The following is a 13,916-nucleotide window of genomic DNA, read 5'->3' as shown; positions in this document are numbered from 1 at the left end:
TTCACTACCATGACAAATTTAGCGCAAAAAAAAGGAAGCCAATAAAAAAAAAAAAATAAATAAACAGAAAAAAAGAATTCTCAGCCAATCCCAAGCAGCTTCTTTTGACACCTATGGGAGCAACCAGTGTTGCCAACTTAGCGACTTTGTTGCTATTTTTAGAGACTTTTAGCGGCATGTCTACTCAGTGCACTACTTTTTAAACTTTTTAACTTAAATTGTGTATATATCTTTATTCTACTCCATTCAAAGTTGTTTATTTTAATATTGCATAATTATTATTTTCTCTACTACTTAGGTTCTATTGTTTCTACTTTTTTAATATTTAGTGTTTTGCTGTGCTTTTCTATTCACAACAATTGTACCAAGAGAGTGCAGCTTTAACCGAAGTCAAATTCCTTGTATTCTGGAAATACATGGCGAATAAAGCTCATTCTGATTCTGACTTTCTGGACCCCCCAGCGAGAAAATTAGAGAAAAGCAACTAGCAACAAATCTAGCGACTTTTTTGGTGGTCGGAGGCTCCAAGATCATAGGAGGAAAGTATAAAAAAATAAAAATAAAAAAAAAGCTGTTTTCTTTCTTTCCCTGTTCACTATGGTTCAAAAATAGTACTGATATTAGAAACTAAATTCTGAAATAGAGAGTAAAATAATTGTCTTCTGTATTGCCTGGTTTCAGCTCCTATCTTTCTGGTCAATGCCTCTTGTACAACAAGTAAAGAGACAGACTGCTTTCAACAGCAGAGATCTTGTCCCTCATATTTGTATTCTGCTTTGCTCAGCAGATACCTGCTCATGGAAATAAGCAGTATCCTATTTGATGGACTGCCAGGAGCTGGAAGAAAGAGTGACTGAGTAAGTGAAGGGAGCAAAGTCTAAAACAAAGAAAGCCAACCTGTCCTCCAATCAGGCGTAACCACATAACCCAGAGCCTTGACTGGTGTAATGAGAGATTTTTAAATGAGATTTTATTGAATTATTGAATTATTTTATCTGCAAAAGTCTAAAGATTTAAAAAAAAAAGATTTGCAATCCTGGGCAGCTCATTCATATTTTTGATTTTAAACATTTCTTTGACACCATCCAGAGAATCGAGGTCTTGAACTGCAATGTTATTGAGACAGCCTTGAGCTGCCACAGTGTCCTCTGAAGCCTGAAAGGATTTGCTTTTTAACCACCTGAATTATTTTTAATTTAATTCTACTGCCAGATGAGGACCTTTCCTTTTTGACAAAAAAATTGGCAGTATCTATATTTTGAGTTTATAGGAAACAGTTATGTACTTTCAAATATCAAAGTTTTTCTATTTTTTGTTCAGTTGAAAACTTTAACACATGCACATCATTCCAGTACTCACTGTAAATTCTCATTTTCAAGTGCTTTTCATTGTCAATAACCAATCTTTGTATATATCTTGCTCTTATATAAAAATATATAAATGGTAGTTTTTTTCTTTAAATTTCTAATTTCATATTCTTATTGTCATTATTCTATTTTATTGTTATTGCATTGTTGCACTGTTTTGTGAGCTACAGTGACAAAAAATTTCCCCTAGGGGGGATCAATAGAAGAATATTCTATTCTATTCTATTCTATTCTATTCTATTCTATTCTATTCTATTCTATTCTATTCTATCTTACAATGTGTGGAACCAATTTAGTATTGTGAAAAGCTTGATGTGATCTGCTCTGTTGTTTTGCAACAAATGACAGATTTTTTTCTTGTCTTAATTTGTCAAAGTTATCATGACGTTACAAGTGTAGGCATATTATGCATAGAATTGACATTTCTGAGTGATGCAGCTTGAATAGCAAAAAGTGATATAGCTTACATAGTGCACAGACCAAATCAATTGTAGCGTGCGGCTGACATGGAAAAATGATAAACGGCTCAGGGAAAAAATCTCTGGTTTTAACCGTATCAAGAATTCAATTTTGGGGTGGAAGCCAAATTTGAATACATTGAAATACTGTTTCTGTTTGGAACAAACTAAAACAATTCTGGATCAAAGGTCTGTGTCCACTGACAGTGTTTTAAGTACTGACAGTGTTCAACTCTTCCATGCCATAAAGTTGTTTTTTTTTTTCTTTTTTTTTTTTTTACTTAATGGCGCTGACTGTTGCTAGCTTATAAACATTGTCTTGGCACTTATTTCACCCACTGACTGACTTTTAATTCTGTTTTTCCTATTTCTGTTCCATTAGTTTATCTTATCTATTTTTCTGCCAAGATTTTTTTTCTGTAAAAAATAAAAAAAATCCCATTAGCATCTCTAGACCTAGAAACTTTACCCTTGAATAAGTCACAATTCTTGAAACAAACAACAAAAAGTGCTAAGAACCACAGAGCCATCTCTCTGCCATAGTTGTTGTCAATATATTCCACAACTTTTTAAACATGATTTATCAATGAAGGAAAAGTTACAACGAAGAACACAGCTGTTTACAAGTTAATTTATTTATCTTCTATTATAATTATTTTAATCAAGAGAGCTATTAGTGACAAAGTACAGGCCTTCAGTGTGCTTCTGGTGTTGAGCTCTGTAAACACTGAACTGTATTGCTTCTGTATGGAAAACAGATGCTGCCAGTGGACACAGGCCCTTTCTGTCCTTTTACTCTTTGTTTATCTTTACAATGGAAAATAAATACATTTTTCCTGTCTGCTTTTGACACTTTGAACATCAAAAAAAAACCTATAAGAAAAAAAAAAAAAAACACCATTCCACCAGACAAAACAGTGAGGCCTCACAAGTGTGCATTTTCCAACAGCTGATAGGCAATGTAGTGCTGGTAAACACAGTATGCACTTATCTTCAATGATCAGTGCAATACTTTCACAAACAGTAAATATAGACATGCTTTTTTTTAAGTAGCTGTTTGAGTCTCACAGTTGCACTTGGCACTGTAGACAAGATTATTTGAAGTCATGGGAGCTACTATAGGCCTCAGCATGCCTCGCTTAAGAAACAATAAGCAACAGTTGTGTTTTACTTTTATCAATAATACAAAACAGTACAAATGACAATGTCAGAAGGTTACAGCCTTATCTTTGTAGATGTTGACTGAAGCTGTTTGCAACCAATGTATTGTGAAAACTGAAAATTGCACAGGTAAGAAGTAGCAGCAGCAGCATTGATGTGACAGTTACCTTGTGACAAAGTTGTCGGCCAGCCGCAGCTCCACTGTGTGCCTATCAATGTTCGGCGGCACAAAAAGTAGACCTTTCTTGGCACAGAGGGTTGCCAGATTGGGTGACAGGATCTGACACACGCAGCGCTTTGGGCAGATCTGCGCCCGCACAGCCATGGCAACCGCCAGCATCATGCACAGCAACAGCCTCTCCATCGTTACCACCCCACCCGGACACGACACCTGTAAAATGAGACAGACAGAGACAAAGAGAGACGGAGAGAAATGGAGATGTTAATGAAATTGGACCTGTGTGCTCAGTGAGAAACTGGGCGAATATAAGGATTGTATAATCATATAACACAGGGAAGGAGAGTCAGAAAAAAGCATTTCGTTTTCAAGAGAGCAGCTTGGAAATCATCTCCAGTTTTTCCAAACTGTCTTTGGATACCTTCCAGTTTGCTGTGTCAGTCAACTTCACAGTGTTTACAGTGATCTCCAGTGTTTGGTATTTAGCTACAGCAGACTAATGGACTACTTATTATCCATGGCACTTCCTCCTTTATCAAGCAAACTGTATGCTACTTTGAATGCAGAGTGATAAGTGCAATATGTAGAGGAGCGACTTTGAAATGACCCATTTAAAACACTTTTGTACATTAGTGAATAAAACTTCATTACCCAACTGAAATAGATAAACCTAAAGACCTTTGAGTTGAAACACAACCAACTCTGCCAGGCATCACTAATCAAACCAGGGAGGGATCATTTATTGCTCAGCAGTGTACATGCCTCCAAACACACACACACATACACACAAGCATACACACGTTTTCAGTCATCATTAGTAAGCTGCAGTGCTTGTAGTTAATTAGGAGAGGTTTAGAGTGAGAGGCAGAGCAGGGAGGGCGCGTCAGGGAGAGAGAAAATGCTCATTAATGACAACCTTGATTGGGGCTTGAAGGACACAGGAGAATCGGGATTAACGGGATCACAGTGCAAACACATGCACACCTAAAACACGCACGCAAAAAAGTCTAATTCCTATTCACACACACACACACACACACAAAAGACAGCTGGGTCCAGTGACTCATCCTGTCGGTAACCTTTGGAGTTGGAATTATGGTGCAAGACAAAATTAAACAGGGTTATTTAAAATGAAAGTTTCATAAAGCTTTCTTTGTTTTAATTCTAACTGATGGTCTGGGGAGAAGGAGAGAAAAGCCCATAAGTAGTTATCATTATCAATGAAGCCTAAAATTATCTGAGGGGACAGTCACGACCAAACGCTTTCCTTTTTCACTTTTCATTTTATGACTTAAACTGAGCAAAAGCTCATATTTTACTCTTTGTGGTGAAGCCTACTTTTCATTGTACTTGTAATTAAACTCTGACTGATTTGTCAAAAATGATAGACATCAATAAGCAGAGAAGAAGTGGCTGTAAACAAAGTTTTTGGAGTCAACTTTCACACAAACAGACAAAAAAAAAGAAAAAAACAAAAACAAAACAATAAATAACAATTGGTTAATGCCAGAGAGAAATATGTTTGCGAAGCCAACCATTAAGCCAGTTATCCTAATTACTGTTTATACGCTTATCCGTGGTTCATGTCACAAGATGATTCAGTAGTGCAAAAGTATTAAAAGAAACAGCACATAACAAGCTGCACTGATGAATGGCTCTAAAACAGGAACAGCTCTCAGCAGACTGTGATTCCCTCCCAATGTGAGGCACACAGCTAAGGTTGGAAAAAAGAAATGTTTTTGTTTCATTTAAAACCAACTAAGCTGTGAAATCACCAAAATATTACAACTTTTATAACACTGACTTTTTGTATGTGACGTCACAATGTCCTTCCACTCTGCCTGGATGGCAAAAAGGACAGGTTTGATTTCACAGCCAGTTGGAAGTTGGGGAAAAATAAATATTCTCGTCATGTATCTGCAGTGTTTCCCATTAATTAATGAGACTGTGGCGGCCCGCCACAGTCTCATTTGGCCCCGCCACAGTCTCATATGGAGACAAAAATACGATCCGTCACTCTGTCAGACCATTACACAGCTGTACTTTCCTACCGCACGTAAACAAGAGAACAAGAGTGCGCGCGCACTGGTCACACTCGTAGACGTCACTCTTTACCTGTTACGTTTGGCGCGAACCAGATTCCAGCGAAGTTAGAGCGGGGCGTCTGACTCTGAGGTACGTGTAACTTCTTTTTTGGGCATTAGCGGCCATGCTAACTGCGGCCGTGGACACAGTATCTCACTGCGCTGTCTGCCTCCCTTCTTGGGAAGAGGAACGGCTGCACCGCGCACGTCTCGGTTCAAGAGTTTCATTATCACAGCGCATTCAGAGTCAGTGTCAGGCACACAGTACAATTACCTGTACGATACCAACGAGCTGACGCGGGTTATTATTTCATAGTCTCCTCTCCTGGGGCCTACATTTATTACAGCGAAGTCCTCTTAAGTTTCACTTACGACGAAAAGGCAAAACGTGGATACGACCAACATTCTATCAAACTCTGCGTACACACGGCTGCACGCTATTCTCCGTGATAAATCACACCGGGACGAGAAAAGCTTGAATGTGGTGAGCACGCCTCCTTTCCCTCCTTCAGCGTGCCCGAACGTAACTATATATGGTCAATGCAAATCAGTACGTGCATATTAAGTAGCCATGTGCTACTGCGATTTTTGTACTGACGTCAGCGTAAGACGGTGAACACCACAGACGGAGAGAGCATGGAGGAAGATGAATTTCTCTCAAAGTCAGATACACAGAAATATCAGGAAATATCAGTCAGAAAATGATCTTGCATTGATTTAGGCTTCATTTTGTGATGAAGTGGGCCGCAGCAAATTTAGGAATCTTTATTCATTTAGACTATTTTCAGCAGTCACTATAGAAAAAAAACAGAATGAAAACACTACACTCCCAAATCCAAATAAGGGAGCAGAGAGAAGAAGAATCGTAATCAGACCCTTTATCCCAAAAAATATTTTTTTAAGATGTTAAAACAATATAAAGGGTTTCTACTTTGCTTCCCTTCCACCTACTCACATCCTGGTGCTCTCTTTTCTTCATCAGCTTCAAACACACACCTCGTTAACTCAGGTGAGAGAATAAGGGAAGGCTACAGTCTCAGTAGCCTGATAACGGATCACAGATCATGGAAATAGTGTAAATAACCTGTTGTTGAAATGTTGTTCAGTAAATTGTTCAAAATATTGTGAGAGAGTGAGTTTTTGGTTTTGTTTCTGAATCAAATTGAAAATATTTCTGATATGCCTTTGTAAGTTCTTATTTATCAGTGTACGTTCATGTCCATGGTCCCACACTGCACTTACTGTAAGGGCGATACATCGCGCTTAAAAACGTACACACACATTAAAACCGCCGAGGGTCAGAGACTCCCCCACCACAGTCTCCTAAAATCCTGTGGGAAACACTGATCTGCCTTCACAAAAAAATATGTTCAACCATGATCACCCTGGTGTGTGCATGAGGATGTAATAATAGGCAAAAATCTCTATCATATTCTTAGACATGCAAAAAGGCCAGAGTCAATCACAGCTCTGCAATAGAAGGAAGGGCAGCCATTATTATCGTACTACCGCTTGCTATGCTAACTGGTTTCTGTGTTTACTGTGGAGTATGAACTGTCATCTGCTACTGTCACACATTCACAGACAGGTTAACAGCAACTGTCAGGTCTCATTTCACCTCTAATGAAGCAAAAATGATTGTATATGTAAGTAGTGCATGACGGTGGAGTTGGATTTGATCTGGCAAATGCATTCAGCTGAAGCAATTGACAGCTCGTGACTTTAGGTAAAAAATTTCAACCACTGGATTAGCCAATCGGTTGAGGCAATAGTACTGTCCTCCATTAGTTCCCTTATAGAGCTCTGTTTAACTAAAATGCATACTAACCTTATGTCAACACAACTACTTCAACATGTTTTGGCTAAAGGCCTTCATTGAGATCATGGTAAATCATATCACAGACACTATTTAACACTATTTAGGATGAGTTAAGAGCAAAAAGACGTCATAGACATCCCATTATATGCATCCACATACAAGTTAGGCAAGAGGGCTACTGCACAGGTGGATATGCTGTTTTAGACCAGTTATTGTCCCAGGTTGAACGTCTAATGAGGCCCCCATAAATGGAGCTTCTCCGCTGCAGAGCAGGGATTCAGAATTGAGTCAGTGTAACCAAAATATGCCTTATGATACACCCCAAAAATCAAGACCATTGTATGGGTTATAAGTAAAGTAAAAGGGTTCATATAACATCACAAAGGTTATGTGACATGCAGCTGTGCTTAAAAGTGCAAGGGTCCATCTGTTGCCACTTGTTGCTGGAATTTCAGATGTTTCCTGGTTTTAGGAACCAGGAAAGACACCACACATTTTGGAGATGTGTTTGTTTTGGACTTTATTTGGCATATTTCATAAATTTGTGTTATCTTTGTATTTTCAAAACATTTACCCAAGACAGACTTGGCCGTTGCAGATTTTCTGCCCTTGTCAGCGACCTTACTCTGTGGTGGTACCACCGACCACCCAAAGAGCATTTACACTTCGTATCACATTCATCTATTCATATATTCATACTACATCCACACATCGATGGCAGAGATGGGTACCTTTCACATTTGAAATGATACAGTACCAATGCCTGGTACGGACAATACAGGTACTCAACAGCACCAATTGTGTTTATGTGGTAAAAAAAAAATCTTTTTTTTTATAATAAAATATAAAAAACGTTTAACCCAGCATATTTATTCTTCAATATATAACCCTACAATGCTGTATTCATGTCCACCATGGAAAATTACCTACTCTTCCACTCCCTTACAGTCACAAGGATGCATATGGGTACCTAAACATGGTACCTTTTGGTTTTACGTTAATCTGTACCCAGTACTTTTGACAGAATTTGGTCGGTACCCATAAAAGTACCTAATTCAGTACCCATCCCTATGGCAAAGAATGCTGCGTAAAGTGCCCATCAGTATTATCTAATCCAATTTGAACACAAACTAGAACACCAGAAGTAATCCAGGGTTCAGAGTCTTGCCCAACTACATCTTGGCATGTGGAACTGGGATCAGACCGCAATCCGTCAGACTGACAGACAACAAACTCTCAGAGAGCCACCCAGGAGGCAAAGACAATCCTCGAAGACCTTCACCAGCCCCCATTTAGCAACAGAGAGAGGGTTCACTCATGCTGAGGGCCAAATCAAACGGACATTGTAGGATTGTTGTCTTTTCACATGAACTGATGCCTCAAATACACAAGATATGTTCCATTGCGTGTTGACTGCGTTTGTCAACTCAAACCGGCTGCGTGTTCAGTCCATTCAGCTACATGACTGGCAGATAGCAGAGACGCAAGAACCAGAAGTTCCCACGCTTCCCAGTCTATTTATAAGTCTCTCTTCATTCATATTGGGCTGTAAAACCTCAAACCTGTTGATTCATGTCAATATTATGTCCATTTATAATCCTTATCAAGCTAAATATGAACTGATTTATGAACGGTCTGTTTTATTTTGAAAGTCTCTGGGTGTTTCTAGGTAGTTTCTAGTCACAATTTCCTGTCATGCTCAAGCTTCCCTACTCTGACTTTGTGCATCACAGCTCCGCATCTAGCAAAAATAGGGTGTATTTTCACCAACAGAACGGATCCAGCGCAAGTTGACACATTTACTTGAATGGAAACCAATCTGATTCAGTGCTGTGACAGAATGGAGACACACTGCAGACACATCTGGTGCTTTTCAGTCATAAGGACTGCGTAAACCATGTTTCTAATGTCTCAATGCACAAAAATGATGTTATGCTTGTGAGAACTTCTCTAGTAAACAGAACAGCCCCTTGTTGGCTACAAAGAGTTTTCAAACCCAAATCCAAAGCAACAAACTCCCCTTAAAATCAAAATAAGCGTTACAATAAGTGTTAGTTTTTTTCTCAAAAGGATTTGTGGATTAAAAAAATAAAGGACATGGTTGTCAACAACCTTTGGGGCTGATGCTAAAACTGTTTCCTCAAAGAAATAATCTGTATAAGTTTGGTCGCTATCATATTTCAGTGTTTTGATGGGTGTCACAGGACTCATCAATAGCTGCTGTAAGGAGATGGACAGAGCTGGTCTGAAAATCAATGAAGGATCCTTTTTAGAAACTGACACTTCCTGTCACCGTCTGAAAAGAGATGGTGCAATGAAACTGTCCTCCAGCATGGTATAAATGCTCCAACTCCAGACTTGATCAAATCACTTCTAAGGGCTAAGGAGTAGTTCACCTTTGGTCTAGTCTCATTGTGTGGTCCTCTCGCTGTACATCTCTTTCATTTTTCAGCGTTATGAATGAAATAAAATCTACTGTGGTGTCATAGGTTATACAATCCCTGATTTTTCCTTCCCCTCACCATTTGACTGCAGAGAATGAGGCGCAGAAAGACAGGACGGTGAGTATAAAGAACGCCACATGACTCACATACACTGGCACTGCACAGACAGAGGAAGAGAGAAAAGAGGGGCCTGCGACCCCCGTGACACAAAACCAGATATCAGCTCATTAATTACACTGAGAAATGACTGTAATGAAAGCGAACGAGTGAGAGAGAAGCCCAAATGGATAGAAAAGAGGGTGAATTATCAAAGAGGGGCAGCAAGAAAGAGAGATCAGGGAGTGAGCTAATTAAAATGAGAGCTGAGCTGTGAAAGGAAAGAGGAAGAGGACAATTTTCATTCAGACAAGACAAAATGGGAGAGATGAAGGCGTTGTTGTGTTGTGTTTCCATGCTTGCATGGGACACACAAACCATACGGTGTTCAGGTAACACAACGGGATCTGTCACCTAGCTTACAAAATAAGGAAAAAAAAAAAAAGCAATCGAGCTTCATTTCACACTTTCATCCAAGAATGACACACACTGGATGCTCGGTATAGCCGGAGGTGACATGTACCACTGGGATCAAATGGAATGGTGAATTAACCAACAGGATTATGGGTAAAGGAAGACAAATTAAGCTCTGTTTGTAGTGGTGTGTAAAATATGATCCTGTTCCCCACATGGATTCACCCTTTCCGATCCACTTCTTTCAGCTCCTTTCACTCTGCGTCCCTGAAGCCTTTTCCTCCACGGGTTTGCTCACAGAGGATCAACTGGCCTCCTATACGGCTGAAACAGATTCTCCATATGCTTCTCATATGGAAACTGCTCTGCATTCTCTTCAGGCTCACGTGGATAAACCAGCAGAACGACTTGGCAGTTGAAAGCCATGGCTTGGGACATAATCGTATGCCCATAGTCTTTTGAAGCTGCCAAGAAGAAGTGATTGAAGATTTCTGTCGACCTTTCTTTCTCCTCATCAGCTTTTCCACACTTAACACAGATCCAGATCAGACGATACATCAAGAAATAACTAAAAGAAAGAAAAAAAACCTGGGAATTTGAACACGTTTTTGCAATATATTTACAACAAAAACAGATTTTACCCTAAACCTAGCTCTATCTGTTGCCTGCTGCCTACAAAAACTGGTTTGATGCTTTGCTTTCTGGAAAATATCTCTTCTCTGTTTGTGTCTTCTAGCTTGAGAATGAACCATCTAAGGCAGGGGTGGGCAATTATTTTTTACCAGGGGCCACATGAGGAACCTGAAATGTGTCAGAGGGCCACCAACTTTCTTCCATCGTAAAATGCTCTAAATTAAATATTTTGAATAGTCGGAACTGATTATCAGAAGAATAAAGCACTCTGTAAATGTTTATATTAGGTGATGTAAAATTGTGGTGTATAGGTCAAGTAGAAAAAAAAACAATTATTGAATCCTAAAATGAAAGAGAAAATGTCTTAAGTTTTCGTCTTTGTCAATATCTGTCATACATGAACTCACTTTTACCGATCGAGAGTGCTGGCAGGCTGCCAACACTTCCTAATATGGAGGGAATCTCCCATTTTTTTCAACCCTTTCTCCAGCTGTTCTCCTGGCTTGTGATTTCTCCTGATAGTCCACCAAATTTAAGTTTGCTTCTGTGAGCTCTAATATTTTACTAAGTCAAATCAAGTCCCGTACTTGGGCGTTATATCGAAAACTCAGAAACCATCCACCCTCTCTCTTAGTTGGTTTGATCCAGAGACGCTGCAGGAGACCTCAGAGACAGAGACAGATAACGGTGCAGCACTTGTTGATGAAGACTTTATCAGAGCCTTAGCTGTTTCCTTTCTTTTTTGGAGAACTTTGACATGACATGTCGTGAGTTAGACTAACGTAGCTCTGCTCTAACGCAGCATCATCTCCAATCAGGAAAGAGCAGCGTGAATTTTATAGTGAGAAGGCTGACTCTAAAATAGTGAAACGCGTATCGTTGTACTGAAGACAGTGCCGTCGCGTACATGCGCTGCGCGTGTACCAACGGCACTCTCTTGCGGGTTTGTAATAGCACACAGAGGAGGGTGGAGGAGACTGACTGAGCCAGTGAAAGAGAGGGAGAATTCAATCCAAAATGTCTTGTTCAGTGCCTGTGATAGATGGAGTTTTAAGACATATGCACCCGCACGAGTTTTATGTTTATGTTTATGATTGGCCTCACGCGGGCCGGACAGGGACGTACAAAGGGCCGGATGTGGCCCGCGGGCCGTAGTTTGCCCAGATCTGATCTAAGGGATTAACCTCACAACGCATTGCAGAAAAATCTGATTGGCTTGCTATGGGTCAGCAAATGATTTCCAACTGTGCCTGTATTTCTGTTTATCGCCCTGGTCAATTTTTGTTGGGCTGATTGTACAGCAGCAAAACCAAACAGATTCTACACTCCCAAATACACTGTGACACATTGCACTCTTTAATGTGTTAAAACTCCCTCAAGTGGGACCAGAGAGTGTAAAGCTAAAGCACTTTTCCATATTTATAACCTGTACATAAAGTAACAATGAAGGTCTTCCATACTTGTGTAAAACTTTTCAAAGTACTACGTATAGATATGTTTTAGAAAACCCTGAATCTAAACTGCTCAAAACAATCCATTAAAAAAACATAGCATGGGGTCTTGACGTGACTTGTTGAAATACTGAGGTCATAGCAGGAATCCATTAATTGACTTATGACATGTTGGAGGAATGGACCTTAAAAACCAAGGTCAGTCCAAAGCCCTGCCCCTAAAAGGCCTCCAGAAGGCTGGCCAATCAGAGAGAAGGGGATTTGATGAGATGTGATTCTTAAAGTGACAGCAAATAAAACAAAGCATTTCAGATACAGGGTGAAATAAGCGTTTTCTAAAAGGGAAAATTACAGCTGTATTTGAGTTGTAAAAATGCTACTACTAGTACCAGAGGGAGAGTATAAAGCCAAGAAAAAGCACAAAAGGCGCTTTGCATGCACCAGTATGCACTGGCATAAGGATATTTGGGAGAACCAGAAGAAACATTAGACAGTGTCAGCAGATGGTGTTATGATGGCAGAGATTGAATAAACAAGGTGTTTGCTGGAGTCGCCTAAAGTGTCTGTAGATGAAATACAGAGAATGGAACATGACATCTTGTACATCAATACATAACAAATTGTATAAAGTCTCCAAATTGTAAATGTCTTAATTACTTTGTTTGTAGGTAATTTGCTAACATTAGCTAGCCTGAACTAGAAGCCTTGTTTTTAGTGTTTTATGTTATGACTCTGTCCTGCTGCAGGTTAATTATACTCTAAAGTTAGTTTAATCATGTGAATACACCTCTCGCTTTGTTTTTGCAATTTTATTAAAGTCACAGGTAAAAACAGGGCCTCAAATGAGATCTCTTTAAGAGCAAAGAAATGCATTACACTCTCCTGAGAGATACCTAATCCAAACATTTAACATGTTTTACATCTCTAAATGTACCAAAAACTATAGAAAACCTAGTGCTAGCTTGATGCTAACATACATAGGAAATTGCATTGATATGCTAGTGGTGAGCAAATATTACTATAACTTTGGTTTCAGAGCAGAATTTCAACTCTCATCACTGAGCACACAAACAAATGAACATCTACTCCATCACAAGAGGGTCCTATTCAATAACATACAACATGCCATACATCCCTTATACCACACAGCAGAGATGGCTGGAAGAGCTCCAAGCCAAAAATAGCCGTTTTCAAAGCAGAAATTAACCTGTTTACAGCCTGGTTCAAAAAACCTCCCCTGTCTGAATTGCTAATTTCACTATTGGCACACACTTTAGGGGGGCGGATTTTTTTTTTTTTTTTTTAACACTGCGGTTGAGAGGATATTAAGATCATGGGCTTGCCCAATCAGAGGCACAGCTATGGTTTGCACACTATAATGTTAAATGCGTAAAGTATTGGGCTACAAGTAAAAACATAAAAACATTGAAGTTAACATAAACAACACAAAAATTATGAAAATAAACAGTTTTGGATGTTTTGACGATAAACATTTAATACAGTAGCACAGCACTCTACAGTAACCAGAAGTATAAACCACTCTGAAATTTAACCATCATGCTCATCTGTGCATCCCGCCTATACCCCCTTCTTTGAGTTGCCTTATTGTACTTTACACAGTGTTTTCGCAGGTTGGAAAACTCATAGACAGAGCTTTGTGGAAGTCTGTAGAATTTATATCACACAGGTAAAAGGGATATCATGTTGTTCTTCAGTAGACCATGCAGCAAAAGACACTCGAAAGCCAGGTGCTCTTTAAGATTAAAGTGTTACTGGTCATAAGAGCAGCAGCTTTTCTAACTGTTCATTTA

The 13,916-nt window shown here is 39.3% G+C and overlaps 1 protein-coding gene across 1 annotated transcript in view; it reads right to left on the bottom strand.

Annotated features, from left to right (window-relative positions):
- Positions 1-13,916, bottom strand: part of lrfn5a (leucine rich repeat and fibronectin type III domain containing 5a) — a 168,684-nt gene that overhangs the window by 33,284 nt on the left and 121,484 nt on the right. The window contains exon 3 of the mRNA XM_074692287.1: positions 3,154-3,377. Within this exon, the coding sequence (XP_074548388.1) occupies positions 3,154-3,350 (197 nt within the window). The 5' untranslated portion in view covers positions 3,351-3,377. The remainder of the gene's footprint in view (positions 1-3,153; positions 3,378-13,916) is intronic.

The sequence above is a fragment of the Halichoeres trimaculatus genome, unplaced genomic scaffold (genome assembly GCF_033239565.1).
Source record: "Halichoeres trimaculatus isolate MK-OKI-2021-1 unplaced genomic scaffold, fHalTri1.1 fHalTri1_scaffold_17, whole genome shotgun sequence".
NCBI lineage: Eukaryota > Metazoa > Chordata > Actinopteri > Labriformes > Labridae > Halichoeres > Halichoeres trimaculatus.
The sequence above is the reverse complement of the archived record's forward strand: the minus strand, read 5'-3'. Positions and strand labels throughout refer to the sequence as shown.